The 24,330-nt window shown below is 30.9% G+C and overlaps 3 protein-coding genes across 4 annotated transcripts; all 3 read right to left on the reverse strand.

Moving 5' to 3' along the window:
* Nucleotides 1-460: 460 nt before the first annotated feature.
* LOC111402683 (major pollen allergen Lig v 1-like) lies at nt 461-1,814 on the reverse strand. The gene is made up of 2 exons (XM_023031045.1): nt 1,582-1,814; nt 461-1,133 (listed from the first exon to the last, which is right to left on the reverse strand). Exons 1-2 carry the CDS (start codon nt 1,763-1,765, stop codon nt 802-804), a joined length of 516 nt encoding a protein of 171 aa, XP_022886813.1. The 5' UTR covers nt 1,766-1,814; the 3' UTR covers nt 461-801.
* Nucleotides 1,815-13,486: 11,672 nt separating this feature from the next.
* Nucleotides 13,487-14,383, reverse strand: LOC111402684. Its single transcript, XM_023031046.1, has 2 exons — nt 14,227-14,383; nt 13,487-13,835 (listed from the first exon to the last, which is right to left on the reverse strand). The coding sequence occupies exons 1-2, from the start codon at nt 14,342-14,344 to the stop codon at nt 13,714-13,716; spliced, it is 240 nt and encodes a 79-aa protein (XP_022886814.1). The 5' UTR covers nt 14,345-14,383; the 3' UTR covers nt 13,487-13,713.
* Nucleotides 14,384-20,481: 6,098 nt separating this feature from the next.
* On the reverse strand, nt 20,482-24,010 carry LOC111401541 (inositol oxygenase 1-like). 2 transcript variants are annotated; one of them, XM_023029326.1, is made up of 11 exons: nt 23,883-24,010; nt 23,254-23,356; nt 22,588-22,669; nt 22,207-22,411; nt 22,055-22,114; nt 21,749-21,801; nt 21,500-21,622; nt 21,308-21,377; nt 21,123-21,201; nt 20,918-20,999; nt 20,482-20,794 (listed from the first exon to the last, which is right to left on the reverse strand). In XM_023029326.1, exons 2-11 carry the CDS (start codon nt 23,286-23,288, stop codon nt 20,768-20,770), a joined length of 816 nt encoding a protein of 271 aa, XP_022885094.1. In that variant the 5' UTR covers nt 23,289-23,356; nt 23,883-24,010; the 3' UTR covers nt 20,482-20,767. The 2 variants fall into 2 exon arrangements, with proteins under 2 accessions (XP_022885094.1, XP_022885093.1); XM_023029325.1 differs by having other exon boundaries at nt 23,744-24,010.
* Nucleotides 24,011-24,330: the final 320 nt, after the last annotated feature.

Below are 24,330 nucleotides of genomic sequence, written 5' to 3' on the forward strand. Positions count from 1 at the left end.
ATTTAAACCTAATATAATTGTTTAATGAACTATAAGAGATATATTTTTCAAATACTTAAAAGAAATATCGGTAGTTTATTGAGATACTCAATTTACAAGTATTGGAATATTTGCAATTTCATCAATCTTTCAATAATAACAAAAAATAAATTTTTACTAGATTTAAAGTTCGATTATTTTTTTGACTAGAATTTTTTACTAGATTATTTTTACTAAATAAATTTTTACTAGATTATTTTTACTAAATAAATTTTTTACTAAATAATAACAAAAAATAAATTTTTTTTACTAAATAAATTTTTACTAAATAATAACAAAAAATAAATTTTTTTTACTAAATGAATTTTTACTAGATTATTTTTACTAGATTTAAAGAGGTAAAGCACCTCTTTCGATGTAATTTTATTTTTTCATCCTAGTAAATGAACAGTAGATTAAAATGCAAAAAATAAAAAAAAAATTACAATATGTTTTGCATTTATTAATTATCTCATAATCTACAATTTAGTATTTTTTCACAGGAAATTTCTGGGGAATTTACAGAAATTACAAAGCAAAAAATACACTTAAGGCATTCTAGTTAGGCCATCAAAAGCCTTGACAAAACGCACACATAATTATTCAACTTAACATCTTCTTTTTATAGAAATTTTATTGTCTTTCCACAAGAAAATTCTTGGGAATTTATAGAAATTACAAAGCAAAATTATTCTAAACTAAACAGGGCACTCTAATTAGGCCATCAAAAGCCTTGACAAAAAGGCGCACATAATTATTCAACTAACGTATTCTTTTTGTTCTTCATATATCTGGGGGATACATACCCAACTTATTAAAAACTTGTGGACATTTTGGAAGAGCTTCTTTCTTAAAGAATCCAAGAGGATTTATCGTACGTGTAGTACCATTTACTGTGTTGAGCATAAATTTCAATGATGGTTTTACCCATCCTTCAACGGGGATTTCATCACAATCTTTTCTGCTACTTGAAATTAGTGTGATTTCGCAAAACTCATCCTTGTGATCGCGTTCAATAAGCATGCTATAGAGTCCTTCCGCTCTCGTGTAACCTACCTCAGTAAATGTTATGCTCCCATTCTCTCCGTCTTTGCACTGGAGGCGTACACTGGCACCTACGGGCCAATATTATATTATAAATTATGAATTATTTATATTCTAATTGAGTTCTACAACAACACCACCATAAAGAAGATGCATGAATACATAGTGAAGAAAATTTTATATGCAAGCATTCATTTCATCGGAATACTGAGATAGGATTTATATTGTTATTATTGCATACCCATGTTGTAAATATGAAAGAGAAATATATGTGAAATGAAGTTTAAAGCATCTTTCAATTTAGTTCGTAACATGTCTTCTCATGTATGTGGCTTATGCACCTAATAAGTGCAATACTAGATGCTTGTTCTCTAGAAGCATGCTTAACTACCTCATAAACTGTTATCTAAGGAAGTTCAGTCACAATTGAAGCAACAAATTTAGATTTAGCCGAAATTATACAACTATTGGGACAAGATGCAATATGAGTAGCATTTTGTATGGATTATACTTATGTACCTGGTATGAACTCGCTCAGTTCAGTAATGAATCGAGCACGGCATGTGTCACAATAAACTTGTCCTTGAATGTGGAATTGAGAAACTGGTGGTTGGGGAACGTCTTCCGAGTTGACAATGTCAAGGAGAGACAAGAAGCATAAAGCTATAACGAAAAGAATTGAAACTTGGATAAGTCTTGCCATATTTCTTCAGTTTGCTGTTTAGGAAGAACAAAAGAAAGTTTGTTTGTGTTTTTGTAACAACTCAATGTTCTTATTTATAGAGAAGATGGCTGGTTTATATTCTAAAGACAGTTATTTCTATGTGGTCAAATAGAGAGTATATTCATTCTTTTTTGGATCTTAATTTAGAATCTTGAAACCGTTTCCTATATTTAACAAATATGTGTTTTCCACAAATTGCTTTGAAAATTTTAAAGAAAATTTTAATCAGAAATCATAACATTTTTATTAGGAAATTGGAACTACATAATTCAACTAAGAATGTCACTTATTAATTTAATTGCATGACGTAACAAAATGACAGCAGGCACAAGTGTGGTGCATCTTGAGAATTTACAGCCCTCAAGCCAATGGCCAATGCATATGATAAAAGCAACAAAAATCCCATTTTAGCAAAAAACTGAAATTTTTAATCTTAATTTTATCTCAGAATTAATATATACCTAGTTACTGAATCAATCTTGTGTTAGATAAGGGACATGAACGTTGGGATGGCCATTAATGGCTGCCCAAAAGTGGTTCTACTTCATTAAAAGCTCACATATAATACCATGTTAACAGATTCATATAAAAAGTTAGGTAAGTAGAGAGAATTATGTCTTTTATAATAATTTTATATTCAACCATACAGAGTTGGTTTAGGGAAGGCAGAAAAATTCATTCAACTCGAGACTTGTGGGCCCTACCCCGAATGGGATGGAAATTACCCGCCTAATCGAGTAACCAGGACAGGAATGTGATGAGGGTCATAGTTCTGAAGCGGGTATGTGACGGGTACCAAAAATATAGTCACCGTCCCATTATCCATCCCATTTAAAATTAATTTCAATTTTAAATTTTTTATAAAACAAAATAAAAGATTTATCATCATTTTTAAAGAAAACATGTGTTATTATTAACAAATTGGAAAAAAAAAATATTCACTAATTAAAGACATAAAAAATAATAATAAAAAAGAGTGATACTGCCCCGCCCCGTTTTAATTGGATATCGACGTGCAATGTAAGATGGCAATAATATCCGACGAGATGGAGGACCAGAATGGTCGACCCATCTCATACCTGCCCTATTGTCATCCCTAAAAGTCATAGGCTGCATCCTCATGCATTATGTGTTGTATAGATATTAGTCTGATCAGTTAACCAAGTCTAATTATTTTCCCTTTTCTTTGAAACTTGTCCAATTTGTTTGCAATAACTAGCCCAACTGCCACTAAAATGGTTGAAAAATAATGTGTCAGGTCAAAATAATAATAATAATAATAATAATAATAATAATAATAATAATAATAATAATAATAATAATAATAATAATTATTATTATTATTATTATTATTATTATTATTCAATTTGTTGGCTATAAAATTATCTTTCTACCCTCTCGATATTTTAAACTTTAAAGTCTCTTTTGGAAATATAACATGCAATTATAACATGGGTCAAAAAGATAATTGCAACTGTAAAATAATTTTCGATTTAATTATAGATATTTTTGTTAGGTCTAAAAGTGTAATTGACAATTCTTTGGACAAAACAAGTTAAATTGTATAATAGTAAAAGTCAGGGACTTCATTGAACACTGGTGTAAAAGCCTGAGACTTAGGGTGCAATTTGTATATATGAGGTAAATTAGTGTTCGAGTAGTTGAAGGAGTCCAAGATGTCCAAGAAGATCACACAAGATCATCGGAATGCAATTGGAAATCTAAAGGATATCAAAGAGCCGCACAAATTATGTTCCGAATTTTCAGTCATAAATTGCAACGCATTTTTCACATGTAAAACGTTGGAATTTGGACAAGGCTACCTCTAGAAGAATTGTAGCCCTTTGAGTTATCTTTCCATCTAAACTTGAATCACCTCAAACGGGTATTAGAAGAGAAAGTTATGATGAAAATACTGACGATTTCTCACTGTCGCTCGCTTCTCGCTGATATTTCGCTCGAGCGAAAAAAATAGAATACCTCTCGCTCGATTCTCGCTGGCTCTCACTCTTGCGACACTCCTATGAGGCAAAAACCCTATTTCGCATTTTTGAAGTGTTTTACTTGTCCCATACCACCTAGACACCTTCAAATATAAATACTCAAACCTTAGGACGAAATTGAAAAGGTTGCTACATTATTCTTTCATTGCAAAAGATATTCATAACATCTTTGAAGAGATCCAAGGCGCAATTAATTGGAGATTTCATCTACATCAATTTTGTAATCTGGAAACCATTGTTTTGGATAAAAACATTGAATTTACATAACCCAAAACACCCTACTTCCTTAATCTATTGAGGAAGGGACTCTCTCATTGGAGGATTGAGAGAGGTGGATTGAGGCACAATTACAAGCACAAGAACGGACAGTTCTTGGTGTTTCACTTGGTGATACAATCAGCTAAGGACCAAGAGGTTGTAGTGGATAGCAGATTGGGCTGCAGAAGGTAGATCAGGAAGTCTAGCAAGAGGCTAGAAGTATCTACACCAGTAGATCGTGAGACTGGAATAGTGGGTCTGATTGGATACAGAGTTTGGTATAACTTGTACTTGCTGAATTGGTATAGTGGAGGTAACTGGCTTGGTTCCGGAGTTTTACCCACGTTGGGATTTCTCCATTATCATATTGTTTGTTATTTATTGCTTTGCATAATATACAAATTGCGGCATTCCAACATAGGTTAATTGACTTGTATGATTAATCACCTGGACAACTAATTAAAGTGACTTGTTGCTTTAGTTAGATTAATTTCGCACGTAAGGTCAAATTGGTTAAAGTGAAATCTAGAATGTAAACTTGGTAACGTATAAAATTTGAACTTGATACTGTATCACGTTAGTTGAACTTTCTAGCATATCTAAGCGTTCTAGGTCAATTTTTTTTTTTTAATTTGTTACCAAAATATTGATGGAATGATTTATTTTTTCAAGGAAATAAACGGTAATGCAAACTTACCCAGAAATTGGATACAAACTTGAACAAACACAAAGAACGGAAAATGGAATGCAAGAAGATCGATTTAAGAGTTGAACTCTTTGTCTTTAAAACGAATTTTCCCGCATGGATACAGGCAATGGATTGGCAATTGTCTCTCAAGATACAACGATCACTTCTTGCAATGGCACTTTGGATAACAAGAAACAAACGAACTGAATGAAGTTTTGTCCTATTTTTTGTATAAAAAAAATAAACAAACTTTGATGCAAAGTTTTTGCAAGAAATTGATATTTAATGTATGCTATGATTACATGTAATTGGATCGAATGAAATCAACATAAAGGGGTCCAGTTTATAGAGGTTGAATGCTTGTATCTAGAAAGACACCCAAAAATCAACCCGTTCACGAAAAGTTGCACCAGTTCATTGAACATTGGATGTGCCAGCCTGACCGTTTTAGTGATTTTTTCCAGTGGCTTAGGGGTTCGCTTGAGTGGTCAATAATTTTTTTTGTTTTTCCATTTAGTTAATTGAAAAATCATTATTTATCAACCTTAATTTATTGACTAATTCCTCATTCATTCAAAAGTAATTTTTGACATCCAAAAATACCAACCTCATCTACTCAAGGAGTAGAACGTGTTTGATCCATTTTCACCAAATTTGTGTAGCGGCATCCATACAAATATTCAATCAAACATTGATAAAAATCAACTTTTATTAACTATTTTTGAATAATCTCCTACATGAATGGAAATTACCAATATGCATATGAAAGGCAGTATCTAAAAAAGAGTACAAACAATAAGCTTTAGCATAAGTAGAGGTGGTTTTGGACTTTGAACCTTCCTTAGTGGAATATAATCGAATTTATTGGGCTAATCAGTGTATATGATATTTTGAACTGGTCAACCGTTGGTGTAAATCAAGACAATTGTACCAATATCATGACATTCCTTACAAATTCAATTGTCATGGCTTTGTTCATTTTGGCCCTCAACAACTTTTGGTTTCATAAGTGATTTTAAAGAATTTAAGCCTCAAAATTCTCATAAAAAGCATCAACTTTTCGCACTTACATAGGTGATCTCTTATAGTATTCTACCATACTTCTCTTGGTTTTTGCAAGGTATATGAATCATTAAAAGCATAACTTGATAACTTTTCGATGTAGCACATTTATTTGCTAAGGAATAGGTATAAGTGCTCATTTGAATCATTCATAACTTAATTGTCCCATTGAACTAAGATATTGAGATCTTCAGTTAATGAGATTGATTACCACTATGGTGATTCTAGTTAATAGGCTTTACGTCCATTTCCAACGAAAGATGGTACACTTGAGCTCTCGATAAATCTTTCATCAAATGATTCACTGCGTTATCCTTTGATTTAACATAGTTAATAGAGAGTATACCATTTGAAATCAGTTGTTCAATGGTATTGTGTCTATGATGAATATGTTGAAATTTACCATTATGCATACTATTTTGTGTCATTTTGATAGTCGACTATATGCAAATAGCAAGTAACGACTTATCCTAGCAAGGAATGTCCTCTCGAAAGTTACAAAGCTATTCTACTTGTTCTCCAACTTTATCTAAAGCAATAAACCCAAATTTCATCATAGATCGAGCTATACAAGTTTATTTGAGGATTTTCAAGACATGGCTCCTTCTCCAATGGTAAAAACATAATCACTTGTAGTCTTTGATTATCTTATATTAAATATCAAATTTGCATCGATATATCCTTCTAACATCGTAGGATATTTAGAATAGTGTAATTCACACTTAATCGTGTATCTTAATATTTAAGAACCCTCATAAATGCCTTCCAATTATCATTTCCTAGATTAATTATAAATCTGCTTAATTTGCTAACTACATATGCTATATCTGGATGCGTGCAATTTGAAATATACATTAAGCTGCCTATAACAGAATAATATTCCAATTGTGATACGAGTTTACCAGTATTTTTGGTTTGGTGTAGACTTAAATTTTTAGGTGTTTTGACTAGATTATCATCTTATGCCTTAAATTTCTTAATCATAGTCTAAACATAATGAGATTGAAACAATGACAATCCCTCAAGTGTCTTAGAGATCTTAATCCCTAATATGATATCAGAAGCACCCATATCTATCATATCAAAATGTTTTGTTAACGTTTTCTTGTATTGATAACTTTCGAGTTATTACCCATAATTCAACATTCAATCACATATTAATTTGATGTGTTTTTCAAAAAGACATATTTGTCACATTCATTAGTTTTGAAGCCATTTACAATATAGTTTTGTCAAATTTCTCATGTCATTGCCTAGGTGTTTGTTTTAATCTATACAATGATTTAACAAACTTGCACACCTTTTTCTCCTATCCATGAGCCACAGACCCTTCAGGGTGTACTATCTATATTTCTTCCTTCCAATTTACCATTTAGAAAGGTAATCTTTATATCCATGGATATATTTCACGATTATGTAATGTTGTAATCACAATCAACACTAGAATAGATGTGATTTTTGTAACCGGTGAATATCTATTGAAGAAGTTAAGACTTTCCCTTTTTCTATACCCTTTGGCTACTAACCTAGCTTTGTACTCATTAATTGATCCATGGGATTTTAAATTTTTTTGAAGATCCATTTGTAGCCTAAAAATTTATTTTCTGGTGCCATATCAATCAACTCCCAAGTATGGTTTTGCATTATAGACTCAATTTCATTGTTGACAGCATTTTCCAAAAAGGAACTTCCGAAATGGACATTGCCTCGATAAATGTCCTCGGATCATTTTCTAACTAATAGTTAGAAAATCTTGTCTAAATGTATTAGATGTTTTTGCCCTTTTACTGTGTCTTGGTTCTTCATCTTCTTGATGGTTTCCATTTGAGTATTATAATTTTCTTTTGTGAACTTACTTCTTTTTCTTTATAAAGAAAGATGTTTATAAAGAATGTGCATTCCTTGATTTAGTTATAGTACCTTCATTTACATCAAATATTTCTGATTTATGAACCAAAAATTGATATGTACTATCGTTATTTGTATATCTAATAAAAGATCTAATCAATTATTCTAGGTCCAATCCTAACCAATTTAGGCTTAGGCATTTGTACCTTGGCTAAGCATCTCCATACTTTTAAGTATTCGTTCAAAATGTTTTAGCCTTTTCATAACTCATAAAGTGTTTCAACCTTACTTTTGTGTGGTATTTTATTGAAAATATGATTTGATGAAAGGATTGCTTCTCCCCCACGAGTTTTGGGATAAGCCTAAACTTCAACATTGCATTCATCATTTCCTTAAGAGTTTAGTTTTTGTATTCAGTAACATCATTTGATTGAGGTAAATAAGGTGCTATTGTTTAATGAATAATATCATATTTTGAATGAAACTCTTCAAATGGTGCAACATAATCTCTACCTCGACCACTACAAATAATCTTTATTCATTTTCCAAGTTGATTTTTCAACTTCATTCTTACAGCATTTATACACTTTCAAAGCTTTATCTTTACTTTTCAAGAAGGATATGCAACAGTATCTTGTACAATCATCAATCAAAGTGATCAAATGCTTATTATCACCTTTAGCTTGCACAAATTTAAAGTCACATATATTGCAGTGAATTCATTTTGAGGATGTCGTGTTTCTTTCAATAGAATGAAACGATTTTTTGGCTAACTTAACTTCTACACATATCTCGCGTTTACCATTTTTATTAAAATGCATAGTTGGTAAAAAACTTAAATTCATTAACTTGTGGAATTAAATTTTGGATGTCCTAATCTATGATGCCATAAATTAGATGAATCAATAATACAAGTAGATGATGACATTTTATTCTTTAAAATATTCGGTACGATAGTGAGGACATTCATCTCAAATACTCCATAGCCTTTGCCTACATACATGTTAGTCTTGATAGGTACAAACTTATCAAATGCAAAGACTAGTTTGAAGTAATATTATTAAAATCAAACCGGATTGACCGATTTAATCGAGAAAGCAGGGAACTGGTCCAAAATTCGATTAAATCTTCAATTCGATTTAAGCTTAAAATCCACTTAATTTAAAACCGACAAAAGATCGGTCAATTGGCCAATTTATCCACTAACCGAAGGACTCGAAACCGATATCTCCGGTTGGTCGGATGTTTAAAATAAATGAATTCACTAACTTTTAGCCCATTTAGTCTAAAGGTCTGAATAGGATATTTACCCAACTATTAACCCACCATTTATTGACTGAATTTCCAATTGTTTTCTTGTGAGAAATATATATGGGATAAGAAACAATGAAAAAGCAACGCCTGTTCTTTAATTACAACACTCTCCTTCATCCTCCATCCACTTATAAACTATATTTGCAGTGCCCTTCTTGAGAGAAATCGATGTGGGATAAGAAACATTGAAAAAACAACCCATTTGTTATTTAATTATAACTCTCTTACTCATCCACTGATTTTTATTATTTATTTTATTGAGTTAATTAATTATATTTATATTTTAATTAATAAAAAATTAGAAACTCTTCGAATATTTCGATCAACAATATGACACTAATATCAAGTATGTTTATTGTTTGAAAATATATTTATTTATCTTTTTTTAAAATATTCGGTTCGATCCTAGGTCGATCCTTTACCCTAGACCCTTTTGCTTTATTGGGTCAATGTCCAATCCGGGTTTTATAACATTGGTTTGAAGCCATTCTTGCTAAGTAAAGAACTAGAAACTAAGTTCTTGCGAATGTCTGACACATGAAGCACATGTTTAAGGTTGAGCTCTTTACTTGATGTTATCTTAAGTAGGGGTGTAAGCTGTCCGATTTGACCGATTTTTAACAAATTTTCAAATCAAATCGTTTAAACCAGTTTGAGAAAAACCCAAACCTAAACCAAACCATTTTGAACGGTTTGAAAAAAAACTCAAACCTAAACCTAACGTTTGGTCCGGTTTTAAACCGTAGATTTCACTGTATATTTTTTTGTCTGTCTACTTTTATGACATTAATTAATTGAATTCAATATATATTTATATCTTACTAGCTATAAATTTAAAACAATTTAAGCCCTTGTTTGAACCAAATTTTTGGGACAAAAAAAATGAACATTTAGACCATTATCCCACAAGTCTAACTGCATTTGTTGATCTGTTATTTCATGCATGGGACCCAACCTCCTCTCCAACGATCAATTTTCTCATTATGATAATATGAAAAATATGGCTCGAACAGGGGCTAAATATATCTACTATAAATTTAAATATCTACTAAATCAAAGTGAAATCACAATAAACTAAAACATAATTTTTTTTTTCATTTTTATTCACCTTTTTTATGCTAATTACTTTATGATAATGTTACAATTCAAGTCTACTTAATGAGATATAAGGTCCAAAAAATATAGTGATATCCAACAAGATCTCGTGATCATCATATCTGAAAAAATGTTACTGATTAAACAAAGAATAACCAACCACAATAATAAAGCAGTTACTTATAATATCTAAACATAACAATTACACAAGCTTACGTTTGTATGTTACGAAACGCGTTTAGTTTTAGATTCTTATCTCGATTTGCTCAAAAAAATTATTGATTTGAAACTTTATTTGTAGTAAATATTATCACCAAAGGCCTAGGATCTCTTTGTCTCCGATTTGATGTAATAAACTATAATTTAACTTTGAAGAGGCGTAAAAAATCTGAAGAAAAAGTTTGTGTGGTGTCGGTGGCTGAAAACTGTGTCGGGTGTCGGCTGTAGTTTATCTGAATTCTGAAGAGGAAAATAGCTTTTGATAGATTATCTTAATTTTGAGATTATTAAATATAAATTAGGATTATTAGATAATAATAATATATATGTATTCGAAAATTAGAAATTGACAAAAATACCCACAAATGACAAAACCATTGAATTTTACATATTTGGATGAATTTTCAAAAAAAATCATTTTTTATTTTTTTATTTTTATATATGTTTTGCGGGTCCGGTTTGGTTTTAAACCGCAATTAAAATTCTCAAACCTAAACCAAACCATTTTGATCAGTTTGGTTTGGTTCAAAACTATTTCGTTGACTGGGTTCACGTGGTACCAAACCGATGGTTTCTAAAATGCGGCTTCAATTCGGTTCGGTTTTCCGATTTTACAATTTTTGCTTACAGCCCTAATCTTCGATACCACTTTGCCTTGTCCTTCAACTTTCAAACTTGAAGAGATTCTCATGAACAATTTGTCACCATTTATTGGAGTATAAGATAAGAACATTGTCTTATAAGCACAAATGTGACGAATAACACTCATTGTCTTATTTGATAGTAATTCCAATTTTGTTGCATTCTGAAGCAACAACCGACAAGTTGATATTTGATGTTCCATCAGATAATGCATCCGATTTGGTGACATTTGTTTGGGCTTGCTTTCTTGGTTTATGACATTCATTTGAGCAATGTCCAATTTTTACAAAATGTAAAATTGCCTTTGAACTTTTTTGCATTCTTATTGTTTCCTTACTTTCCCGAAATACTTCCTCTTTTTGTTTTTTGTATGGGTTTCTACCACATTTGTCTTTGCTTGTGGTATTTGCTTCCAATCTGTTTGTCTGGCTTTCTGTTGTCTTCTTCAGTTCTCAACCTTTTTGACTATGGATTCTTCAATGTTCATCTCCTTGCACTTGTGCTTGAGATAATTTTTAAGTCCTACATCCGTGAAAGTTTCTCGATAATTCCAGCTACTTAAAAGGTTTCACTTAGAGACATGTTTTCAGCGTGAATGTCATGAAGAGAACCTATAATTCTTGTATTTGACTAATTATTGTTTCGGAATTTATCATCTTGTTGTCTAAGAATCTTTTTACAATGAACTTCTTTATTCCAGCATCTTTAGTCTTCTGTTTTTTCTCCTTGAATTCCCATAATTCCATAGTGGACTTCATGGCACTATAACATTGTACAGTGAGTGGTCCAAACCATTCAGTATGTAATTCTTATATAATACGTCTGAATGTTTCCATGCATCCAATGTGATCAACGATGTCCTATTGTTTTCCTCTTCTTGTACGGTAAGAATATTCTCATTTGGAAACTTTGTCAAGTTAAAGGATTGTTCTTTTGAAATCAATCCTACTAAACTGTTTTGGTTTCTCTCTATGTGGAACGGAGGTTAGATGGACTGTAGTAGGGACAACCGTAACCTGAGGAGCAACAACCAAAGTAACATCAGTAGCATCATTAAAGGTAGTCATTTCTGCTACAAAAACATAAGATAAATCAATCCAAGTTTTCAACAAGATAAAGAAGAGTCGAAAAAGTTAAACCAATAAAGAAAGAAGAAAATCCATAGAAATCATATTTCTAAATCGCCCTTAAGACCCTTCTACGGATTTCAATTTAACCGAGTAAAACAAAAAATTAAATAAAGAATCACTAAAAAATCGTCTTAAGATTGTTACCAAAATATTGATGAATTGATTTCTTTGTTGCAGAAAATAAATGATAAGCAAACTTACCCAAAAATTGGATACAAACTTAAACAAACATAAAAAACAGAAAATAAAATGCAAGAAGATCGAGGAAAGAGTTGAACTTTTTGTCCTTAAAACGAATTTATCCCGTACATGTGCCGATGATGGATAGGCAATCGTTTCCTAAAATACTACGATCACTACTTGTGATAACGGCACTTCAAATCACAAGAAACAACGAATCGAATGAAGTTTTGTACTCCTTTTGTATACAAAAATAAACAAACTTTGATGCAGAATTTTTGCAAGAATATGATATTTAATGTATGCTATAATTGAAGTGAATGAAATCAACATAGGGGGTCAATTTAAAGAAGTTGAATTGTTTTCACCCGAAAGACACAATCCAAAAATCAACTTATTCAAAAAAGTTGCACCAATTCATTGATCTAGAGCAGTTTTTTCAGTGGCTTGACCACCTGCTGCGCCCGAGACGTCCACTCGTGAGGTCAATAGGATTTTTTATTTTTCCATTTAATTAATTCAAAATCTTTGTTTTATCAACCCTACTTCATTCACTGATTTCTCATTCATCCAGAAATAGTTTTTGACTTCCAATATACCAAACTCATCTACCGGAGGAGTAGAATGTGTTCGACGTATTTTTTGCTAAATTCAAGTAGCGAGATTCATCCAAATATTTGGTCAAAGATTGGTAAAAATAATCTTATTATTTATTATTTTCCAACAATATTTTTTATTATTTATGCACAAGTTGAATTGAATTCACAGATAAAAAAAAAAATAATATTCATAAATTTGGTCTACTTTCGGAAGGTAGGAAGTTATAGCTCCGTCAAATCCTAACTTTCATTTGCACAAGTTTAGATTAAATTTCGATTTTTTAATTGTTACCAAAATTGAAATAATTGACTAATCAATGTCATTGAGAAATTTGTAAAAGCAGATAGGTTTCATACTGATTTGGACTTGCTGTCTCGTTTCAATTTAATATTTGATATTTATACGCATTATCTCTTAGCAAATTAAAAGAAGTCAAGTTATAATGTGTCGAAATGTCAAAAAATATCTTGATATATTCTCATTTGTTAAGAAAAGAGAATGTATCAATGTGTCACAGATGTGTCGAGAACAATAAATTTGGGGGCCAAGATTATAGAATACAATACAAGGGAGTTAAATTTTGTAAGAGATATACTACAAGTAAATCTTAAATGGGCGAAGCGGTAACACGATAAATTATTAAATTAAAGAATTTAATTGCTAAAAAAGGAAAGATAAATATATTTCACGTTCAACCACCACTCTTAAATATGCTTAAATTTGAGAATTAAGACATTTCATTATTCAATCAATACATACTGCTGCATTATTTGTTTTTCATCAAGAAATAACAAAATTTGCCGTGGAGATTTATTTTTTTCTTGATGTGAGACAATTATTGATTACACAAGGAAAATTAATGAAATGCCCTGAAGAAAATAAGGTTGTTCACGGCGAACCATTCCGAGACTGAGTGACAATTGGAGAGGCACAGCAACGACAGCAGGAGCCTGGCGGTGGAGGTTCGCAGCATACACAAGCCGGGCATATGGGCCGGGTTGCAAGAACTTCTGCTCCACAAACATGAAATCAATGTCAATTATCATGATGTATATACCCGCAGGTAGAACGTTTTATCATAATACAAGGTGTAAAGCGAGTTGACACATCTCATGTTTTGCTGGCCTATGCATAGCCTGGAAAATTTTACATCAAATGCGTTGCAAAGAGGTGTAAAAGTGTTTTCGAGTAGTGATCTCAGGTGGTCTCTGAATTTTTATGAGTTGGGTTAAAATACAAAGTCAGGTTGTGATCGGTCATTTACACCCTAATTATAATTCTGATTTATATATGCAGGGGAGATTACGAGATATACTACATAAATAGAATGAGACAAATGCAACACATAGATGTCAAAACTTATTTAGCACAAAATAACTAAAATCGACGTACAAAAATTACCTTGAAAAGTGGTATATCGAGCAGCATCACTTGTTGGAAACATTGGAGTTAAGACCACCAAGGTGAAGAGAAATATTGTAAGGATGTTGAAGATGGGACTTGAAGTGTTAATTGCCATGGCTCTAGAGAAAACCGAGTGAATTTTCAAGGCATTAGGTGTTTGGGTATTTATATATGTGTGGTGTGGAAGTGATTTTGTGTGAACAGCCAGAATTCATTCACAATAATGGCAGGGCTACCAAGTAGATGTTTTTCATTGAATGTTGAAGTTTGAACCTAAAGGGTTGACTTTCCATGTTCACAATAATGGCAGGGCTACCAAGTAGATGTTTTTCATTGAATGTTGAAGTTTGAACCTAAAGGGTTGACTTTCCATGCTTAATTAATTAATGGCAATTTGTTTGCTTTTGATATTCCTATAGTTTTTCTTGACTTGACTTATCTTTAGAATAATACTATATAGCTCTATTGGGGTTAAAACACCAGTTTATATGACGTTAGATGATAGGATGAATAAAATGCAAAATTAAATGATTTATTTAATTTTACCAATCATTTAATGCCATGTTAACGTTATCTAGACTGGGGATGTAATTTCAGTGGGACTGAATATCATTACTTTTATCTTTAAGGATTAACAATTACATTAACAATAACTAATTACACTTTATTAGTAATAAATGCAGGTGCGACTACATAATTGTTTACCATCCCTTCTTGTTAAGGGAAAAAAAAAATCAACAGTAGTATTGTGACATTAATTAACCTTTTTTAATCTTTAATTCTAATAATTAGAACACTCTAATGTATTCTATGAATTGCAATTTAGGTGAAATTTAAATAGAAAAATTTAGACTACGATTGGTTTGTTATTTTGAGGTCATTTTCAATTTTCAGTTTTCTAAATCATTCAAAACATGTTTGACATGCTATTTTCAAAATATATTTTTAAAAACAAGGAAAATCTCACAAATTAAAACATTCAAAGTGACTTTTTGACGTTTTGAGTGTTTTCCTTGGAAAAAACGCCAAAAAAACTCAAAAAGGAAAATGAATTTAAAATTTTCCAAATTAAAATAAATTTTTAAAATCACACAAAATTTACCCAAATACACATATCCCTCTCTCTCTCTCTCTCTCTTCCCCCACTCTTTCTCTTCCCATGCTCCTCCAAAATGTCATAAAATTATTTCTAAAATTTTTAAACTAAATGCGTTTCCTAGTTTTTTGTTTTGAGAAATAGTTTTTCAGAATAACGAATCAAACACTTTTTTTGCAACCTTACATTAATTCCTCAAAATAAAAAAAATGAATTCAAAACTGAAAATAGAAAACAGAAACGCAAACCAATCGCAATCTTAAGTTCTATGTTACAACTTACAATTTTGTCTATGAATAGATGGTCTAGTTCAAATTTTATATCCAATGAATTTAGTCTATCATTCAAGTTTCATCCCTAATGTATATATAATAGGAGAAACAAACATAATTAATTGAAAAGATAAAAAATAAGAAAAAAAGAGAAAAGCGTTAAAATTCAAAGCTCAAATAAGGGCTTTTCTTGTAAACACCACGTTAAGGAATTGTTATAAACAAAATATTAAACATAATGCAGCCAATGGAAAGTTGGAGAAAGGAAAATTGCGCTTGTATTACATTAGTTTAGCAAAGAAAGATGGCGATACACAACAGTGTAGAAAGAGAAAATTAAAGGTAATAGATTATGTTCAGTGTTTTAGCTTCGAATAGAACGAAGTTGAGACGATGACTGAAGTCTAATAATAGATGTTTTGATTGGTTAATCGATTCTCCTTCTATTCTTGTCTGTGATTTGTTGAACCATGTTAAATTTGTATCTGCTGTATATCTATGTAACACTTATTTTTTATTTTCATTTTTCATTATGTTTTTGTTGCACGTTTGAGTGATTTCTTATAATGCTATTCATTATCCCTCCTTACTCATAAGTAGTGATGTGACATTTAAATGACTTTAATAGATTTGTTCTCTTAAGAACATTTTCAATTCTAATTTGGATTGCGCTAAAAATTTGGCTCATAAGCTAAAAGAACAAACCTGCAAATTTTATTTTCATTTTTCATTATGTTTTTGTTGCACGTTTGAGTGATTTCTTATAATGCTATTCATTATCCCTCCTTACTCATAAGTAGTGATGTGACATTTAAATGACTTTAATAGATTTGTTCTCTTAAGAACATTTTCAATTCTAATTTGGATTGCGCTAAAAATTTGGCTCATAAGCTAAAAGAACAAGCCTGCAAAAGTTTACGTTCAATGCAATATGTCTAGTACCATGTACAGTTAACATGGTAAGTAAAAGTGGACATTGTCAAAGAAGATCGTCTAGACATAGGGACTCTATCAGACGAATTGAGTCATTATAATACTCCTCCATCCCATAGAGATAGGTTTGCTTTTATTTTTTATTTGTCCAGAATTATATGCCACTTGTTGAAATTATAGATGATTTTTTAGTTTCTAATATATTTCGATTTATTGTGTCGTGTTATCAACAAATATGAACTATTCTATTTAGATTATTATCTAATGTAAGGGAATATTAGAAAAATTTATATTTCTAGCTATATTAAATACATTAAAATAAAAATATATACGGAATTTGATGGAGATAGAATCTAAACTAGACCATATATTCATTAGACATAATGTCACGTAGATATTAAGTCTTTCTATTTAGATTCTACCTAAATTGTAATTCATTAAATGCATTGGAGATACTCTAATTATTGGGGTTTATAATGAAAAATCAATTAATATCACATTACTATTGATTGTAAGAACATCTTTAAAATACTATCTATTTTTAAAGAACAAATTATATCATTAGAAGAGCATCTATAAATTTAGAAAGTTAAAATTTTGAAGTACTCCAACAAACTCTTTATATTTAAAACTGAATTTTATTACTTTCAAAAAATATTTATTATTTTCTCTATCTTATACTTTAACTAGCTTTTCTCTATATTGTTTTATTAATTTTTTACGTTAAAAATTGAAACACTTTGAATGCATCTTTTAAATTAAAATGTTAATTTAAAGAGCCTATTGTAGCATGATTTTAAAGATTGATTCTTTAAGATAGAGAGCAACTCATGTTTAAAGAATATCTTGAACATGCTCTAAGCACCACTTGTGAAGAGCAATGCTCCTTTTAACAAGGGTAAGTAAACAATAATTTAGCCAGCCTTGCATTTACTAAAAATAAAGTGTAATTAGTTAGGGTTGACATAATCACTTCCCCCAAGTAGTGGCAGCCCTAATTATAGGCGAGGTAGGCGATCCCCTAAGACCCTGCTTTGGTGAGGGCTCCAATTTATGTAAAGTTAATTTATTAGTTGAAGAAAAATGAAAAGTATATTTATAAAATAGAATTATCATATACAAACACAAAAAACTAATAAAAAATGAAAATAGAAAAATATTTAAAAAATATATAAATGGCAAAAAAACTTATCACTTATATTTATTTATCACATAAATATATCACAAACATACTTCTCTCTCTATAACTAATTTGATCATTTATCTTCCAAATATTCCCATTCTTTTCTTAGCTAAACGAAACGTTTCTTTGTTTCTTCAAATTCCATGTCCTACAATAACCCACCATTATTTTTTCTACATGTCCTACAGTCACCCACCATTATTTTTTCTACCCAATAAGAAATAAGTTATCTCCCTTTGAATTAAATTTTTGAAGATTCAATTCAGTAGATTGTTTTTATCTCACTGTCATTCTTTCTTTCTGTGTTATCATATTGTTTTATTTTAATCTTTTGATAATAGTCTTTTTAAATGTTTGCTGAAGATACTTTGAATTTAATAATTCTTTGTTGTGTTCATACAAATACTTCTTATTTGTAAATTAATTTCTTATGAATTAATATAAAATTAGAAGCTCATTTTTTATTTGATTGTTTTTTTTATTATTTTACTACACTATCTCTTCCAGTCACCATTCTCTAATTTTGTACATAAATCCATCAAATGTATATCAATTTTGTTTGAAATAGTTGCACTGAGAAAATGATCATGGAAATGAAGAAACCCATATGTCATTGTATTATAATTATGTTTTTCAAACTTCACTTATAATTTGTATTACATGTTGAAATTTGACAATTTGTTATTTTTCTTTTCAAATTTTAGGATTTAGTTGCCTATATTGATTTTTTATAATTATATCAGAACTCTAAAAAAAAGGTTCAAAATGTAGGAGCTCCTTATTTTAAATTGGCATAAAGCTCCCAAAATATCAAGGACGGCCTGACCCAAAGGTAAGTCAAGTCAAGATAATCGAGTTATCAAATAAAAACGAGAGAAATATCAAAAGCAAACAACTTGACATTACATAATTAATAAAAGCATGAAAATTCAACCCATAAAGTTCAAATTTCAACATTCAAACAAAAACAACTAGGTTGCACGGCAATGCATGTGAATGAATTATGGATGTTGATACAAAATATCCGACCTCGAATTTTGGAGACTTTAGCCAACTTAAAAAATGGGATCCCTATAAATATTTTTAAAATCTACAATAATAATAAAAATTATTAACTAAAAATATTCAAAGTTCAAAAAAATAATAAATTCAATCTCTTAAATAATGTTATATCATGAGTCTACATCTCTTAATCTATTTGTTTTTCTTTATCTAGCCAATTAGCCTTGCATATTTATAGTTAATTAGCTGCATCAAAGAAGATAAAACGTTGAGTTATCATCCAATAATAATAATAATCAAATAAAGAAAATATGAAGAAATATTTGCGAACAATGTACTAGTCTGGAAAATAGAGAGAGAAGTCAAAGCATCATTATAAAAGAAAAAAATGAGACAGAGTTGTAACAATGGAAAAATCTGACCAATTTTATTATATATATATATATATATATAAGATACGATGATTAAGAGATCATTTATATATATATATAAAAAAAAATGAGACAGAGATGTAACAATGGGAAAATCTGACCAATATTACTGTCAAAGACGGTAAATGGAAGCTAGAGAATTATAGATGGTTGAATAAGTAATTAAGGAGAGCAGTGCTGGGCGTACAACCCAGCACATTACAGAACTCTTACAGAGTTGTCACAAACGGGTGAGATCGAGATTTTTTTCTTCATTTTTTATTACATCGGGACCCATGTGGGACCGACCCCATGTGAGGGGTCAGTAAGCCCTCTATAAGCAAAGCTCTATGAGAGCTTTGCTGAATTAAGGATGACCAAACAAGCACAGAACAGAATTGAAATGAAGACTAAAATATTAGCACTTAACAGATTTATGTCTAATCCAAGACCTAACTGTTGGGAAGTCTTGAAGTAGTTGTTTAGATATTTGAAAGGGTCAAGTGATATAAGATAGTGTTTAGGTCTATTACTGAATGTGGGGGATTGAAATGGTTCGTAGATATGAACTATATCGGGATAGAGATAATAAAAAGTCTACTTTATCCGATGTGTTAATTTGTGTAAGTTGAAAATAGCAACCTCAACATAGTTACATTGTCTACTACTGAGTTCTGAGTACATTGTTACCACTGAAGTAATTAAAGAATCTTTATGGCTTTAATATTTGCTTCCAGAATTGAGTATTTAAATGATGAGGTGATCATGTATTCAAATAATTAATCCATACTACGCTCATCCAAGAATGCGGTGTTTCACCAGCGTACTAAACACAGACACCCAATTTCGCGATAGATATTATGCACAAAGTATAGTTAAACTTGAGAAAGTTCTTTCACAAAATAATCCGCCGGACGTGGGCACCAAGGTATTTCCCATAGTAGAGTTCAAAGATTTCTAGTTCTTTTGACCATTGGTATACTTTGATAAGTTCCAACTTTGTTGACTTTTTTATTTGTTAGATGTTGAGATTTTTGCTCGTAGGTGAAAATACAAGCGAAAGAACAGGGACAAGCGAAAGAACAGGGACAAGCGTAATCTTCATGTAAATAAGATTTTTGACATCAAGATAGCGATCTGTTGGGCACATGTTGCCAAACAACTTTAGGTCGATGATTAATTAAATAATCATCATTATCTAAAATAACCAATGACCCAGCTCGGGAAATGGAATTGTCTCGAGGGTTTAATACTTTTATGAAGTGTTGCTATGAGAAATGGAATAAATTTGTGCTGACTTAAATTAATGAATCTATTCAAATTTCAAAAAATAAAAAACAAATGTACACATCGATATTTATCTGTGCGACGTTCCACCAAGTATTAAAATTGACCCAATATTTTGTTGAGCATTTAAGTTTGAATCAGACATGATTAAAGACACATTATTTATTTCAATTATTTTATATCTAACAGACATACAAGCATAATCTATAAAACAAGGGAAGGGACATTATTCGATTCACTAGTGAACATATGCTACAAGGCTATTTTCATATAGCTAAGAAACTTCATCTCAAGACTCCCTCGGGCTCTCGAGCTCTTCACAAAAACTCGTTAAAAAAACGCAACAATAAACTGCTCACCATCTTAGCTTCGAAGGGAAATACTGCAAAAATAAACATATAATCAAAGATCAAATACAAACACAATCAATCCACTCGTCGGACATGAAATCGGACTTTATTGACATTCAACGTGCGACGAGTAAATTTAATAATTTAACCCTTACCTTTTCAATGAGAGAGAGATAATATGGCTTGACCTTTTCAACATCAATTCTAACCTTGCTCTTGCTGTATAAATCATACTTGCTGCACGAAATGATTAAGAGGGGAAAAAAAAAATGAGGCCCTTGAATATTTATTGTATCCACTAAAGATTTTCGGGTTTTTGAATGCTAAATAATGGCTCTCTATTGACAAGAATGATCTTACTTGAAAATCTGTACCCACTTCAGATTCTCCTCGTCTTCCTCGTTCATTAAGTGTTTGTAAGCTCCCGACCGATGCAAAGCTGCGAAAATTTAGTAATTCCATCAACACAAACTTGTCGTCTGATTGTGCTAAATCACGGGATTTGAATTTGACATGCATTATATCGTGCCTTGTATTGTACTTACCATAAAATGAATGGTATCTGATTATAAAAAGACCGGCAGAAGGTAAGGTTGATTTATTTTCCTTGGCCACCTGGAAAACAGTGATGATATTATAAAGAAACTCAATTTCGATTTTCTTACTCTGATTTTATTAGCAAGATTCATGAAAGTCATTTGTTGTGAATAATTCACTTTAAGGATTTGAAAAAGTACCAAATACATATAGTCATCGTGACCCCAAGACATCATCACATTGTCGAGTCCACAACGTTCCCTATAAACTCCATATTTAGTATTGTAAGCAGGATTCTGGTAATCGGGATTTTCCTTGAAGTACTGCAGTAATAATCCGAAAGTAAATTTCAGAATTCTGAACAAGTACGATAAAAATTTTAGGGGTACATAGTAGTGTGACATAATTCAAGAATTATTATAATTTCGTAAAATTTTAAGGAGAAAGACCTCGTGGTGAACGATTGATTCGTCAAAAGCACATCCGAGAGGGTAAGTGTCACCTGCAACACAAAATCACATTAATCTTCAGCAGCTAAAGTTACAAGGAAAAATGTGTTAGGTACTAGTTGCATTCAATTGCTTAGCCAAGGCAACCCCCTTAAATTTTCTTCAAATATGTGTAGAAAGTTTGAAATTTTTTTCGATATATACAAATTACATTAACGTTTTTGACCCTTCAACATTTATTCTGCTTCCCATCTGAAAATTTTGGCTCCGCCACATGCATTTGATTATTGCAATTGTAGTGCTTACCAACAACAGCCCACTGAGGGAGCTCACCAAAGATGGGAAGAAGAAGAACCTTTCCGAGATCTAGAACAACACAAGCCGACATAAAATTAGCATTTATTCTACCAAATATCGTGAAATTCGACAATGTTTTCATCGAAAAGGGCGAAGGATACCATGGACGAGGGCAGTCAAGTGCAGCCAATCTTCATTAGGAAAGTCCTTCCTAATGGCTTCGGCAGCCTGTAACAAGTGCTCAATTTGAGGCTCGTCCAAATCGGGATCACTCTCATCAACAACGTCGTTCAGAAGTTCACAACATTCCCATATGCTCATTTCAACCCGGTCCATTTTTCTATACTCCTCTCTCATCTTCTTCACCTGCAACAACGATATCAACCTGAATTTTCAAGATCAACCATATGAATCTTTCGGCAACAATATTCAGTTCATCGCTAACTAAATTCTTAACAACTATTATTATGTTGTAGCCACAACAAAGCCAAAAAAGAGAGAAAAATAAAAATAATGGCTTCTTAAAACTTAAAGTTACTTACAAAATCATATGTCTGGTTGATGTGATTTATCTTGTAGAAATTTTCCACACCACCTTGCCTTTCACTTTCGGCTTCATAATCTCTGTTTTACACAAAATTACCATTTTGGTTAAAAAAATAATAATAAATAAATAATATATAATAATCATCAATTAATTGGTGAATCATTAAATTCATGAAATCTATCATTAACTTATTCATCAATGATGTGTCATATCACCGTGCTTGATATAAACTAAACACCGGTGTTTAGAAAATTATTTCTCTATATATATAAACCTAAGTAATGTCTCTGATCTGTCTACAACCTCAAGTAAAAATAATTGAATCATTATGCAAAAACAAACATAATTAAAAAAATATTTAGAGTGTGTTTGATTGACATAGAAAATTTCACCTAGAAAAGAAAATATTTTTCATCTTTTGTGGAAAATAAAAATCACCGCTACCCAAGGAAAAGTCACAGTAAAATTATTAACTTGTCGCCAGGTTCTTAATTATTACCAATCTGGTGTCCAAATTTCAATTCACAAGATATTGGTCAACAACCTGATTATGTCATAAATTAATTAATCAATATTTATTAACAACACGCTGTAGTTAAATGGAAAAATAATATTAACTATAAAATTCACTGTAAATGATGATTGAAAACAGAAGAATGACCTAAAATTCTGGCCAAATGTATTGGCAGTGGGCATTATAAATCCTCCATCAAACTCCGACTCCTCCTCATTATTAAGAACCCTTTTTTCTTCCACTTCAATTCCTGTTTTTCCCAAAATCACAACAAATTATATTATTACAAAAATTTGGTTATTATAAACAAATAACTGCTGTAATAATTTAACAAAATCACCGAAATTAAATAAAATAGCAGTAAAATTATAGTAAATAGTAAATAATAAAAACATTCAAGATCTGAATTGAATTAAAAAAAAATAAAAAAAAATAGGAAAGTATTAATAAATCCAGTAATCTATAGATTTTATTTCAAAAACGTTGAAAAAATATACAGATCTGAAGTGATTAGAGAATAATATCTATAAACTTTGTTTCAAAAGCGTTCGAGAAAATATAAATCGAAAAATATAATAATTCAAAAAAAATATTGATAAAACTAAAAAATACTCAAAAAAATCGAGAAATAATTTACCAAATTGAAGCTGATCGATGACGAGAGTCATCGTTAATCTCTTTAATATAACGAAATAGCGAAAATTTAAATTTTGGAGAGCGAAAAATATAAATTGGTGGTGACATATTGGGTTTAGAAAAAGGGCAAAATTTATAACTGCCGGCGAGTCCTTCCCTGAGAATTCGGAGAGAAGAAGTCCTTCCCTGAAATTCTAAACTCTTTTTGGATTCTAATATATTTTATTGATTTAGAGAGAGAAGAAATTGAATAGCTGTAAACACGAGAATGATTTTGTTGAGTTACTGATTTGCTGTCTATTTCCGATGCGATATTCCCCTCTGGTGGGACCCATTCTGACTCAGTTTTGCGTTGGATTTTATTTTCCTTTTCAGTTACGGGCTTTTAAATGGGTCCCACTTACACTCAATGTTAAGCAATTAGCTGACTTTTTTCCTTTTTCTTTTTAATTTGTTTCGGTTAGAAATTTCGTGGCCGCGGGATTCTTGAAACTCACTCGTAAGCATCCGTTTGGCACGAAATTTACAAGTGTAATATAGCCTATGTTTGATCATCATTCAAATAATTTTTTTTTTTTTCAAACACAT

The sequence above is a fragment of the Olea europaea genome, chromosome 10, assembly GCF_002742605.1.
Source record: "Olea europaea var. sylvestris chromosome 10, O_europaea_v1, whole genome shotgun sequence".
Classification (NCBI taxonomy): Eukaryota; Viridiplantae; Streptophyta; class Magnoliopsida; order Lamiales; family Oleaceae; genus Olea; species Olea europaea.